The 15,505-nt window shown below is 37.9% G+C and overlaps 1 protein-coding gene across 2 annotated transcripts in view; it reads right to left on the minus strand.

Moving 5' to 3' along the window:
• LOC122526862 (probable JmjC domain-containing histone demethylation protein 2C) overlaps positions 1–15,433 on the minus strand; it is a 104,684-nt gene extending 89,251 nt beyond the window's left edge. Inside the window, exon 1 of one of the 2 annotated variants that reach the window (XM_043650466.1) lies at positions 14,109–15,433. In XM_043650466.1, the coding sequence (XP_043506401.1) occupies positions 14,109–14,264 (156 nt within the window). In that variant the 5' untranslated portion in view covers positions 14,265–15,433. The remainder of the gene's footprint in view (positions 1–14,108) is intronic. The other variant, XM_043650465.1, reaches the window with a different exon arrangement.
• Positions 15,434–15,505: the final 72 nt, after the last annotated feature.

Genomic DNA, 15,505 nt, shown 5'->3' on the forward strand with positions numbered 1-15,505 from the left:
CAGATCTCGTTGCCATCTGTTCCCGACTCTCAAAAATTCCAAAACTTCCGAAATGAAGATTTTCGAAATTTTCAAGGCCTGTCAGAATCATCAAAAGTTTCAAAACTTCGACTCACGTTTGATATGATTACAATGTATCACCCGACGTGCGATATATTATAAATTTAAAGTCTCGAGACTTTCGAGGTCTCCAAGATTTCAAAATTAAGACTTTCAAGACTTGAAACTCAAAACCAACTTAAGCTTCGACGTAACTATCGTCTGATAGAATAATCCCAGGTGTTTCAGATCTCGTTGCCATCTGTTCCCGACTCTCAAAAATTCCAAAACTTCCGAAATGAAGATTTTCGAAATTTTCAAGGCCTGTCAGAATCATCAAAAGTTTCAAAACTTCGACTCACGTTTGATATGATTACAATGTATCACCCGACGTGCGATATATTATAAATTTAAAGTCTCGAGACTTTCGAGGTCTCCAAGATTTCAAAATTAAGACTTTCAAGACTTGAAACTCAAAACCAACTTAAGCTTCGACGTAACTATCGTCTGATAGAATAATCCCAGGTGTTTCAGATCTCGTTGCCAACTCTCAAGAATTCCAACGCTTCGAAGATCGAGACTTTCAAGACACCAGCTTGTCAGTCGATGGTATTAAATTTATCAGACTCCGAGGCAGTCTTCGAATCGTCTCTCGAATCCCATCGCTACCTGTAGATACGTGTAGTCCGAGGCCGCGTGCATCCTCGAGCCGGTACCGGGGGCCATTGCACCCGGATTTTAATATTAGAATGCCCCGCGATAATGATAGGGCCCTCGAAAATAACGGTGGCCGATCGGTTTCGACGTCAATTATTACGACTGGATATTTGCACAACGAAAATTGATACTCTCGCCGGGGTCGAAACGTGACGCGGGATTTCACGCGGTTCGATCTCCTCCGAGGTCGTTGAACCACGGGTAACGAGCGGATCCAACGCGTTTCCAATTCGTCGATTGCGTCCGGTTGCGTCGTTGCTGACGTGCAACATTCCCCAAACGTTCGCGCGCGCGCGGGCGGTTTTTTGAAAAAATCAAAAGCAAGCGAACGCTAACTCGTCGACAACGTTGAAAACGTAATGTTTTCGAGGCTGCGTCCCGAGATTTATGGACAGACAGGCCTCCTCAAAACGAGATAAACGGATTCGTTTGCGAGACCAGCGCGGTATACTAATGCATCACGCTGGAAGTTGAAAGTTCGCTGGGATTTCTCATGCAAATTCACGGGTTGTTTGCGCGAAGGACGGATCGTCCGATCGTTCGCGGATGAAATTGCTTCTTTTTTGTTGGACGTACGTGAATTTTGAAATCGATTTCACTACGCAGGCGCGTGATTGATACTCGATTTCTCGAGAAGAGTGACTTTTATTTCATAAATTCACTTATGGCGAGAAAATGACGTAACTAATGATAAATTACAAGAATTTTTAACTAATAATGTTTCGTTATCTGCCTCTGCACGTACTCTGAACGGCTATTAAAATTTCAATCAGTTGTTTGTTTAATGAAGATATACCGATTTGATATATATATACGACGATGATGCGATGATGAAATTTCTAGACTAGTTTTGAAAAAGATTTCTTCGTATTATATATTTTATTTCCAGTATTATATAAATGTATAATATATACATATATTATAATATCAATAATTATATATTATAATATCAATAATTATATATTATAATATCAATAATTATATATAATATCAATAATTATATATTATAATATCAATAATTATATATTATAAGTATTATATAATTTTATAATATAATTAAATTTAAAATATTAATATAATATGATATAATTTATATAATATTATAATATTATATTATTTCATTTAGCTGTTTGTTTAATAAAGCGTGTAATTTTTTCACGCTGGTGAAACTTAAAGAGTTCGGTAAATGAAAATACCTCTGCTTATAAGAGGATCTTTGTACAGTAATTCTTAACTGGAAAGAAAGTTACACAGATAAAATTCAGCCCCTCCAGGTATGGAAACTTTTATCGAAAATTGAAAGTAACCTAGGAAAGAAGAATTCATTCAGATATTTAAAAAAAAATACGATGTATATCTTATCAGCGTTTTAAATGAAATCTTAAATTTCCTAAACAAAGAAAAAAAAGTTCACGACTATGAATGTGAATAATCTGCAATATTAGCTACAATGATCCTGAAATATATTTTATACTGTGCAGTTATAGTGCAATTTACATTTAATATTTACACTCATCCCTAAAGTATATTTTACTCATTGCTATCTCATCAAATATTATTCTGTTCTCCAAAAACATGACATATGTATTTCCTTACACACACACACACACACACACACACACACACACATATATATATATATTTATTTATTTATTTAAAAAAAATTAAAATTAAATTTAATTAAAAAATATATTAAAAAATATATATATCAATTATATCATTTGGAAAAGCAAAATACAATAATTTATTACTGAATCGTACCACGTGTTTCACGTCATGAACTTTGTCTAATCGGTACGAAGCTCCGATTTTCTCCAACTGCGATCTTCGCCGGATTCTGTGCGAAATAATCGTCTCATCTCCGCTAATTTCTGGAACACGACCGATTATCGTAACGTCCCAAGTATTTAACGATCGACGTGATGTAACTGCGATGACGTTGGGCGACTTTCGAGCCGCCCGACGCGTTTAGATAACGCGTTAGATTAAGCTGACGTCGTTACTTAACCGATCCCGATACCGCGAATATGCGGATGATACCGCCGATAATGAAATTGCGGGAGAAAGTTTGAAATATCGACCGTAAATCGCTTGTGGAAACAGTCACTTGACCCTGTGCGATATCGCTCGAAACAGCGACCTTCCGACTACCGAGCAAATGGCCTGATTTGAGTTTGATTAGCAAATTAAGTCGCGAGCCACGTCTGCTGATTCATTGAGAAACAAATAAACAAATTCTGCCTGATTTTTGCGGCTCTGTTTTACGATTTTATAATTTTTCAGTTTCCATTGATGAGACGAAAAAAATTATACAACATATTATGATCGTTTTCAATTATATGTGTTGTATCAAGGTTTAATTAGATAGTAAAATTTGAAGACGACATATGCAGTACATACGTAGTAAGTCAATGGATATTTTTATAAACGTGATATAAAAGACGGAATCTACATTGTTTCACTTACTAGATATTGTAACAAGTGTATTATATATTTTTGCAAATTTGAGTTCCATCTTTTGGTCTTATATTCTTCTTTGATCGAGAATAAAATTCAACTAAATTGAAAAAAAAAAAAATACAATTCTGTAGAATCATTTAAATAATTTTCTGCGTATATGCCCAAAAGTCGTTTCAAACTTCACCAATGTGAAAATTATAATATGTGTGTACAAAATTTCCACGAGTGTCCAACACAGTTTTATTTTTGAGTATTTATTTTTCCAAATACAGTGAGATTTTAGAATCCTATTTACCGGTTAGATAACAAAGTGTCGACGATCAATTATGGATAGGCGGAAGATAGTAACGGAATTATTACCCTTAGGAACTCGAATGAAATAACCGGGGCCAATATCTAACCCATTCAACCGGCATTAGTTACGTTGCCCAACTATTTTGGTCAATTAACCGTTTTAGGCAGGATACCGTTTTAGTTGGTTGGCCGCTTCATTCAGTTAAGTGGTAAAATCCGTTACCCTTCTTAAGCAGTCGAATCCACAGCAGCCACAACTTTGGTTAATGGTATTAATTTCTCAAAAAAAAAAAAAAAAAAAAAGAAAAGAAAAGACGTAACATTGAAACTCTTTCGAACCTAGGAAGCAACTGCAATATTAAATGTGATCTACAATTCATGTTTTATTGAGATTACTGATTGAACTCCAAATGTTAACTATAAACTACAAATGTCAGAATCAGGTAACTAAATTAGGAAATTGTTACGGCGTTTCCAAGATAAAACAACAGTTGAATTTAACGAAAGCGAGAAGAATAAATTTTAATCAACTAACTACCACGAAATCCAATGAAACTGTGTTTGAAACATCAAAAATTCGCTATTTGTAGAATAATGTAACAGGACTGTGTCCCTCCATCCCGACGAAATTTCGAAACCAACGAGAGGAAAAGAGAAAAAGAAACAAAAACGGAGATAAAAGCGGAAATATATATACAGCCCGTTCGCAGGCAAAGTTTCTTCCTGCTTGCCAAATAAAGCTCGTTAACCGGACTCGGTCGAATGGTCAGGCGATCTTAACGAGCCGAGCTGAATCCGCCACTGTCTACACAGTCTACGAGTTTCTTTCCTATGTGCGATGGAGTTTTGGAAGCATCCGGTTGAGTCAATCTCCCTCTCTGAGCAACAGAGTGTAAGGGACGACTCGAAGCACCACCAAGGAAGCGATTTTGTAAAGAGGCCTGGTCCACGCGACTCCTACGCGGACAACATCTTCTCGAGCCCACCGCCACCATCTCCCATGGCTAATGATACCGACTCTTTTGAACCCAAAGAGGGTGAAGGCCAGGGGGAAAAGGCAAAGTGAATTTCCTGGTGAGAAGAGGGCGCAAAGCTAGACACGTTCTACCTTCGTCTCGCTTTGAACGAACGCTTTTAAACTTGCAGTTAATTAATTTCCGACGAGTGTGAAGTAATATCTGTAATTGGGGAGAGGGGAGGGGGCTGTTCCGTGTTTGTCTTTGTCGAAGAAAGGGAAAGAATATTCCAGCATCTTTAATTTTCATATTTTATATTTTTTTATATATTTTATATATCTTTATATTTTTACATACTGATTATATATATATATTAAATTTATATATTTAAATATATATAATATTATATATATAATAAATTTATATATTTATTATATATATTATAATATTATATATTATATATATTATATATATTGATATTTTTTGATCAAGTATTCATTATGTTATGAGCGTATACTTGCAAAAGAATCTTAAATCACAGAAGTCTACATATATCTATCAAATCTGAAGTATTTAAAACGAAAGGGAATCTTAATTAATTTGTCAACTAAAATTCGATCACTTTGACAATTTTATAAAAATTAGGCGCTAAACAAAATTTACTTTGACTATAACGATAAGATTGCATTTTATACGTACTGTTTAATTTATAAAGAATTACATTAATAGTTTTTCTTCTACAGATTATATTTCAATCAATTAATTAAAATAACTTGTGTGAACATTAAATTCAAACAATAGTTTATTTAGTTGTAATAATTTTTAAATTAATCAATTGATTTATTACAGATAATTTATCCTAGATCATATAATATAAATTACAAGCATTTTTTCGAAACTTTAATAGGTAAAATTAATATAATATGAAATATTTAATATCCTTGACAAACATATGTAGACTTTCGTGAATAACAGTATAATAATCGTAGAGTAACTGCATCAGAGTACACGTATCACTGTATCGCCTATTACACGAAACGAATTGACAGGAAAATTCGAAAAATTTGAAGCTTATTCTTGCCGCAAGTCCTCCGAACCAGTCGCTCGATTTGAAAAACACCATCGATAGGTATTTTCCTCTTTTATTTTTTTTTTTTTTTTTTCTTTAGTCGCGAAATTAAATAAATGCGCGACATTCTTTTTTGCGCGGCAGAGCCTGCAATGGTAGGCGCTATTCCCCGTTTTATTGCACCTTAAGGTGAATGGAATTCTTGCACGGAAAAGAGGCCGCGGAGGAGAACGGCCAGAGAGCGGGGGAGAAAAGAGAAGTGTCGAAGGAGGACGAAAGAAATCTCGCTCTTTTCACAGCCAGGAGAATCCTGGCTTTCCTTCGAATTCCTCTCAACAAATGGAGCGTAAATTACGAAAGACCTCGCCATCCTCGTCTTCCTTTATTTTCTGTTTTTTTTTTTTTTTTTTAAATGCACGCAATCATTCGTGGTTGATCGCGAAACGATTATATTGTTTATTTTGTGTGCTTTTAGATCCGAGTGCTATTCGCAATTTCTGATCATCGAAGACACGTTCGTTGGTATATTTATTAGAATACTCTACTAAATTTTAATGTTCAACATTTGGCTGTTGATATTTTAGATGAGGAAGAATCCCTTTCATTCGTAAGTTTGCCTTTTATCCAAATTATCGTACGAAACATCTCGAATTGATTAGTGAAATTAATTATGACACATGGCACTCCACGAACGATAGTGCATGGGTGAGATATTTCATCCGTACCATCCAAATACCAAGGACTATAATCGTCCATATATAACGATAATACCATGTATCCAAGGTAGAACAGTCGAATTTATTGAGTAATTTTGTAAAGATAACAAAAACTGCACTGAAACTGCAACATTGAGCAAATTAATGAAATTATTAAGAATCAGGCGACTCTTATCATTGTACGAACTCAACAATTACACAAACTACTTGTTACGCGACAATTTCAGAACAGAGTTTCACTGCATCGCAAAAACTACGACGATGAAAACAGAATCAATCCCAAAAATCGATGCAACAGAGTGACTTTCGATCACTTCAGCGCTGAAAAAATTTTCAATTTGCACGAAATGTCCACCAGGTGTGAAATATCCCGATCGTTTCGTTCTTCGAAGACACGAGTGACGCTCGAAGGCGCTCGTCACCTGGCACGAGTCGAAAACGCGCTATGACAAAGCTAATAAATTTCGCTGAGTAGACTCGGCCGGCCGCACGCAACCGCGCAAATTAGCAAGAACTCGCGAAACGTGTCGCGAAACGCAAATTGGAGCGATTACCGAGATCGTCGCCGATCTGAAATATCGTGTACACAGGCGATGCAAGAGGGGAGGTCAAGGAACTCAAATTTCGTGTTTTTTGAAGATTTTTCTTTTTTTTTTAACATTTGTCCTCAATCTGAAAGAATTAGCGCAATCACTGTCTAAGTAACTATTTCGGTGACGAAAGCTCTGTAATTAATGTTTTATGAAAGTTTGTGCAGACGGACTAAAAGTGTGTTTCCAATTTGGTCCCCTTAGCTGCGGTGGGAAAAAGGTTGGAGAAAATTTCAGAGTTCACTTTCTCAACCATTGCACGTTTCGTTCGTGAAACTGTAAAAATAATGCCTTCAATCGAGTCGTGAATTTATACAAAAATCACAGAGAAATCTTCTGGTCTCCGGATGTATATATATATACTTGGTGAGTGTAATTTGTTTTTGACCACGATGACAGAAATTTTTTTTTTTTTTTTTTTAGTTTCCTGCTGAATGACGTTTACAAACAATACGCGAATAAAAAAATAAATGGTATCGTTACATATGTAGAACAAATAAAAATAAATGGTACGATGAAATGTGACTTCAAATATTAAAAAACAATGTAGTGCGCTACTCGCGGAAACATTACTCTAGAAACGAAGAACTCGTCTGACTTTTGCTGTCGGTTCACCAACGATATTGAATTCCAAAGATCAGTTAACCTTTCGATTGTCCACTAAAACGATCAAAAGTCTAAATATTTCATATTCATCCTTTGATACACGTATTGATAAACGATTGAAATGACATTATCACACGCTATTTATTTATTTTATTTATTTCAAGCAAGATTGTCTCCGCGACAGTTTAGAACCAGCTAAACGCTTGAAAGATTAAGAAACTGCGGCGTTTGGCAAGAGAGATTGGCCGAGGAACGAAATTCGGGTCCCTTGACTTATTTCACGGATCTGAGGGGCCTCGATACGATATCAAGGACCGATCCGAGAGGAATATCAATGTTCCATCAGTCGTAAATGGGTCGAAACAACTACACAACTCTCCCGCCTCTCAGCTTCGTCTCGGCCGAACCGCTGGGAAACAGACCGCCTTTTTCGTGCACCTGCCACGTCCATGGCGAAGCACCGTTATGCAGCACGTACGAAGCGCATGAATCTCCGTGGAGTACGTATCCCAGTGGAAGAAAGAAGGAGGGGAGAGACTCACCGATAACCCCGAAATTATTGGCAACTCCGGACCCCGAAATTTGCGGTCGACGGAGTTACGTACGAGGGCCGTGAACCTAACACTTTCGTGCAATTTTCTACAGTCGGGGCCGGTCCTCTCTTCGAGATTGCCAACGAGAATCAGCGAGGGGTCAGCTGTTCTTGTTTCTCGTACGAAATTGACGAAGTTCGTGGGAAATTTCCAATCGTATCGACGTTAGAGACGTTTGTCGGAATTTTTTGTAAATAAACGAAGGAGAAGTTTGTCGACGAGTGAGACGATTCGGCGAGAGAAATTTTAACACAGATGAGGCTGGGTCTTAGTATCTGTTAACGAAGTTGCTGTGTCTACGATGAATTATTATAAATCATAAATATATTACGTGACAAACACACTATTGTAATAACGTGACTGCTCCAAAAGAATCATTATTTTTTGATTGAACGATACATAATGAGCAAATATGTATGAAACGTTTAAAGTAAAGTATTTATTGGTGCCATTTTTACACCAAATTCAAACACATTGAATTTCCTACGCCATTCAGTCACTTGTTTTCATGTGACCACGAAGAAAACTATCTCGTTGAAACAGAAAGTGTGCGAACGCTTATGGAAACATTCTACAAACACACCACGAGATTTCATTAAAACTATCATCATGTAACTACGTACAAAAATTAAACCATTTAATGGACCATTAAACGTCGTAATAAATATTACGTTCTTTTATCGTATGTTCTGTGTATTTTATGCATCTTTGAATTTCGCGCGAACACAGAGCCCGCTCGTTGCAACGAGATTAATGAAATTCCAAAACGTTCGAAAACGCATGAAGAGAGTAGATACGTTCGAGTACTTTTCGCGAGCCACTACATACGATATTTATTTTCGATACGCGTTAATTGTGATACAGATGGATTTCAACGCTCGAGCGGGGAAACGAACGAGCACATCTAGGGCCAATTAATTTGTTCCAGCATTTCTGATTCTATCTGGAAAATGCTGCATCCGTTAGTTGACTGGCTTTCGCCGGAATCGACGTATCGACACCTACGAGCCACGTACGAGAGAATACGTACACATGCATGCGGAGCACACGGTGTAAAGTCTATTCTTTATCCGCGCGATCAAGCAGAATCGTATCATTTTCGAGGAAGGAGAAAGCGAACGCCGCAAACGCTTCGCATTCAATGACCTCGGACCACGGCTCGATGCCAGCGCAGCGAATGACCTCCGACTGGCAAATAGTAAACAGATGTCAACTAAATTCATTCCAGAGACCAGATACTCGCTGGCGCCACCGTAAATTCACAGATAAATTCGACACTGATCTTCGAGCCCAACAAACCCAATCAATCCACTGAGGATTTCCATACGTTTACAAGAAATTTCAACGTGAGTTACATACGTGTGCATAGGGAAAATGGTGTGTCAAATATCCAAAGTAGGAAACGCGCTACTATCGTTTGGAAGATGAAACAGATTTTTATTTGGAACCTATGTAAAAAAACTTAAGCTGTATCTACTGTACTTGAAAGAATAAGATCCACCTAGGCCATAGTCAATCAGGTTGCATTCATAAAAATATGCATTTGCACATGAATATACTGCAGTCTACCAATTACGTAAAACGTCTCGCGAACACTTGTGTGTCAGTACTTGCAGAAACATTTATGCAAAAGATTTTCAAACTTTATTAGCACTGTTGACGACTGACACGACTTCATCGAAATTCATTTGGTTTTGAAACGAGTCTGAGTTTGGTTATATATTTCGCAGGAATTATGAAACTGTTTTTATATAGTCGGTTATCTAGTATAGTAATGCACGATAATTTTATACGAAAGTGATACTGGATCAGATTTAATTCGATGTTATATTTCTTTTTCCATCTATTTATTTCTTTCACTGGACACCACTATGTATGATAATTAAAGAGAAACGTAGTTATAAATATTGTATTATTGTATTATTCTTTACCGTTTGCACTATCGTGTATTTATTTCACAATTTCAAATAATAACGAGCAAATTTTTATATTATTAAATAGCTGTTCCAGCGTGTACAATTAGTACTACTAACGCACGTTTATCGCAATCTTCGATATTTAGAGAGCAACTTTAACATTTTCTTTATTAATTTACTTGCGGTAAATATGTGACTTCTATACACGTTTCAAAATGTTCTACGATATAATCTATGTCATAAAATTCTATGTACATTATTATGACAAAATTCTCCGTACATTTCCAAATTTTCCGAAACGTAACAAGTCGTTTCAGTTTAACGAAATTTCGAATTGACAAAAAATGTTTCCAGCCACGTGCGAACGCCTTCGTGAACGACTGTTATCCGCAAAATAATACTAACTTGTAGAGCCGTAGTAATCGACAATGCGAAATTCCTCATAACGCCTGAATATTCAAGTTCTAATAAGCATAACGCGTAGAACTTCTAGAGCATCTTGTCAATCTGGAGTAGTACGCAGTATGAATAGTAGAACACTTATAGTAGTTAGAATATCTGGAATAGCCTGCAATTGGCTCGATGCTTAAAACATTTAGAATATCTAGAGTAGCCGGGGCTGAGTTCTTGAAATGCTAATCGAAAGCTCATGCTGGTCGATTTAAAATAAATATTAGGTACATACACACGCCGCGGCGCGTACAATAGAATAACTAGAATAATTCAGCAGAATTGATACATACACCACCGTCGACTTTCAATAAAACATGCCTCTCAATTACAAAATGTTACGAATAAAATCCAACCGCGATAATTTCACTCTTACGCCATAATAAAATATTCACTGTAATAAAATATGTCTCAATTTGCAAAATTACGAATATATAAAATGCAGCCCGCGATAATTTCATTCTTCGCTATGATAAAATTCACGAAAGCTATTGAACTGATTTTTAAAATTGAACGATTTTAAAATTTGTCATATTTAAACAGTACCACCGCTACGATTTTTAATATATAGCTTAAATCAATAATTCTAATCAGCGATTCGTCGTTGAACTGTAAACTTTCAAACTAATTTCGGATTAATTTACCATTTTGAAGTTTAAGATGATAGTTAAATACATTGCTACTGTAACATTGTCCCTCGATAAACAATCTCAAACAATAATCTGCCGATTGAACGAAGAAATTGTAATTACCCCTTTCAATTATCGGTTGTTTTGCAAAACCTTGATCGAATAAAATATTCGAACGTAAAGAGATATTTGAAATATTTTCCTTGGAACGAAACTACGTGCTCAGAACGAATTGAAAATTATATTTAAATAATTCGTACTGAATGGCGAAGAGAATTAATGTCGCTTTCCCGCAAACAAAACAATTTCATCTGTCGTATATAATATCCAACGTTAGGTATACGATCGGTTTTCCGGTCAAAAGGGAATATTAATGTTCCCGTTATAATACCATAAATATTTAATATTAATATTAAAATTTCATTTCGAATGTAGCGGACATTCGTTCGGTTGAGAGGCCGGGCCGCGAGGAACTTTATCCCCTTTGAAAAATACTCATTTTGAACAAGCCTAACGTTCGCGTTTTATTAAACAGTCGCTGTTAAACTTCGTTGGTTTCGCTCGCTCGATTTCGGAAAAGCTCGTCGCAGGAAAAAAAGAAAAGATATAATAAAACGAAATGCTGGCGCGTTAAAAATTGTGCCGAACAACGTGACCGTCTCGAATCGAGGACTTTACACTTGTAAATATCATCGAATGAATTATTCATAAATATTAAATTCCACCCAAACAAAGAAGAAAGAAAGAAAAAAAGGAAAATCATTCTACGTGACGAAGCTGGATTTTTCAAATTGTCATTGAATTTCGTGCAGGTCCGCGATATAATTTTGTTATGAAGGATTCCCTTATTAAACCGGCAAACGCGCGATCGTGCGATAATTTCAGTTATCTCGGTTGCATAACTGAAAATTATTATTAGTGAAGACCTCAGATCTCTGTTTTCAATGTGGACGCTACGTAGAAATCTAGGATGCAGCGGCTTGACGTTGAGAACAAATGACTCTTCGACAAATTCTTTGAACGACGGTGACGAAAAATTAAAAAAGAAAAAAAACGAAAAATTGACGAATAGAAACTGTTCGAGGAAAATTGGAGGATCTTGTTGGCGTGACAAGATCGCGCAGCCTTTTGCCGGTATAATTGACAAAACCTGATCGCGAGGTTGGTTACGTTTCGTATGTACCTAACGTGTGCGGTACATGTCATCGACGACGTCCTCGAAAACTGAAATAGTTATGACTTGACATCGCGATAACGAAAAAAGGAAGCTCCCAGGTAAGCGAATCGCACGAAAGCGTGGCTTATGTAATCTGACAGAAGCAACGCGCCTCTCGCTTTTCTGTTTTACCACGGCTCGCGTTTTGGCGATCGTTCAAACTTGTTTATCGCCGATCGAGCTTCTTAATGGATCGCGAACGCGTGATAACATCGATCGATTTATATGTAGTTGCCCCGCGAGATACACATGACGTAAGAATTCCCCAGTTCTGGTAACTATCGCCTTTGGCTTCGATTATTTCTATTTTTTTTTTCTTTCTTTCTTTTTGTGCTGTAACGAACGAGACTCGGCCAATGAAATTTGAAAAGTTGCAAACGGAGTAATTGTCAATTTAAAGACGATTTACCGAAAGAGTACATAATCTTGAGGATGGTTAGACCACCGTGAGAATCAACAAGTACTGATAAACGAATGTTATATGTTTTCGACTGGGCGTTAGGATATTTAAAAAACACAGTGTCACGTAGATGTAACAAGTTCAATATTATTAGTACGATATTAATTAAACAAAATAAATGATATTCGTTTTAATTTTGAACGAGAGTAAATTGATGTGTTCCAAAATGAAATATGAAAGATACTCCGTAATAAAATGCTGAAATTAACTTATAAATAGATTACGAATATTTATACATTTATATAAATAAAAGTAAATTTTATTTGAATTGGAATGAATTTAAAAATATTCGAAATACACGTAATAATGGCAAAATATGCAAAATGTTCAATGCGAAAATATACAAAAATAATCGTACATTGTTGCAGTTGTTATTTAATTGTGCTGATACAAATATGAATTTACGTGAATATTCGTAGTCTATTGGATAGTCCAATTGAATATTGTGTTTAATCAGGATTCACTATTTTAGCTATGAATATCTGTGTTATAATTAGTATCTTATTATTAGAAATGGAATTACTGTTCATTAACTGTTTCTTGAATCTCATAGATATATTATCCAAACATGTGTAAGAGATTTATTGAGATTTAATAACAGTTATCCAAGAATTTAAAAAATTTTTTTAATCATCAAAGTCAGAATGAAAGAGATATATTTGTAAATAAATCATTTCTGCTTTTCGACCACCGCGTCACATGACTTTTTTTTTTTTTGACTGACTAATTATATTGTTTCTATTAATTTCATTTCCAACTTTCGACGCGCAAATGTTAAAAAGCGTCATTGAAAGCGACGAGCTCTGAAATATTTCCTAAATTTGACTAGCAAATGATATATCAGAGTGTGAGCAGACATTAATATTAACGTCTCTGCTATTTGCATATTCGGACTTAGAATTCACGAAAATATGAAAAAGCACGTGTTTACGTAATCGTGCTGCCCGTTTTCGGAGTTTCTTCGAATACCGTCGAACGAAAATTTTTATAGGTTAGGCTCTTCGCTATTGTTGTAGGAATCTTTTGTCAGATGTCGTGAGGAATCAATGAAAGGAGAAAACCATTGGAGGGAAAAAAAACCTATGCAATATTCAGAAAGTTTTCTGATCGGAATGTAGTATCGACCGCGAAAAAAACTCGCCATCGCACAAGGTTCTTTCGATGTTAAAGAAAACGCGGGCTTGCCAAATCGAGGTGAAGTAGATGGTAGAACGCAAAGTTCGAATGTTCGAAAGGTCGGCCGCTAATGTAAACAGAAGCAGCGTGTCACGCGCACGACGCCGCAGATAGGCCGCATGCATCGAACCAAAGTCATTTTACGTAAACTCAAGTTGCCGTGTCTCGACGATGACGAATTGAACAATCGAGAAATGTTTATTAACGAACGACGGACTCACCTGAAGATCATGACAGCCGTTATCCCTGTGACTGGCAGCACGAATCACCCCTGCACGCCACCCCCACTCACTAATCTTATTCACCTTTAGCTTGGTGAAACCACTCACCGAGAGAAACCTCTTTCCCACGATCTCTTCGCGAAACTTGTACGCCATATTATGGATCGGCAACCGCGGCGTGTCGAATCCGCGAATTCGGATCGCCAGCCGGGTCTTCGAATCACCCTTTCTCCTTCTCTACACTTTTCTATATGTCTACCTCTCCTTTTCACTTCTCTGGCTATCTCTTCTTCTTCTTCTATCACTATCTCTATCCCTGTGTCTAGCGATCCTTTTCCCTCGCTGTCTTACTCTCTCGCTCTTTCTCTCTTTCTCTCTCCCCCACGAACTGTGCCGTTCTCTTTTCCTCTATTCCGATCCTCCAGCGAGCGTGCCTCTCCCCCAAAAAAGAAAACCCCACGTAGCACTGAACCGTAGAGAAGAACAACCGAGCACCGATCACCACTTCGTTATTTTTCACCAAAACACCAAGAGCACAGTCACTCGGATCCGCTTTTCTCCTCGTGATCACGACGGGCCAGCAAACAACAGGGCCATGAGGCGCGCACGATCCTCTTCTCCTTTCTCCTCTTTTCTTCTCTCTTCCTTGGACGATCGGCCACCACCAGCAGCAGCCACTCCTTGCTCCTACATACGTGTGTCTGGACACTGGACACCGTACCACCGAAAACGTCTCGGCGACCGCTCCGATATATCACTTTGCTCTTCTCGACACCTTGTCGTCGTCGTTGTCCTCGTCGTCCACGTCCACGTTCTCGTCCTTGTCGTAATCGTCGTGGTCGTTGTCGTTGTCGTCGTCGTCGTCGTCGTCGTCGTGATCGTCGTCGTGGTTGTTGTTGTCGTTGTCGTCGTCGTCGTCGCCGTCGTCGTTCTCCTCTCCTTCTTTTTTCCTTTTTCTCCGTTGCGCACCACGCAGCCGATCTTTCCCTTTTACAGTCCGCTCCACCTGCGCGCCCGTAATCCTCGTTGTCGTCGTCTCCCCGATGATGTTCCCCGCGTCGACAGGATTTCGCCTGCTCTCGCCACGTCTAGGACACGGAACGAGAGGCACTTTAAACTTCCGGCCGCACACCGTGTATACTGGACACACACTGCTCGGTTGACGGTAACGGCGGCAGCGCGGTAACCAAGCACTCCGAACGGTACCAGTGTGAACGTGAGAGTGACACACACATGACCGACCAGTGATATCGCGTAGCGCGCACTGCGGGCGGACGGCAGGGAGGCACGACTCCTTCCCGCGGCTCCTACCCCCTTCCCCACTTCATGGCTCGACCTCCCGCCATCGTTCTCTACCCTCGAACACCCCCAGGCCCCCGCCAGCTCCGACGTTCGCG

The sequence above is a fragment of the Frieseomelitta varia genome, unplaced genomic scaffold (genome assembly GCF_011392965.1).
Source record: "Frieseomelitta varia isolate USP_RPSP 00005682 unplaced genomic scaffold, Fvar_1.2 scaffold_200, whole genome shotgun sequence".
Lineage (NCBI taxonomy): Eukaryota > Metazoa > Arthropoda > Insecta > Hymenoptera > Apidae > Frieseomelitta > Frieseomelitta varia.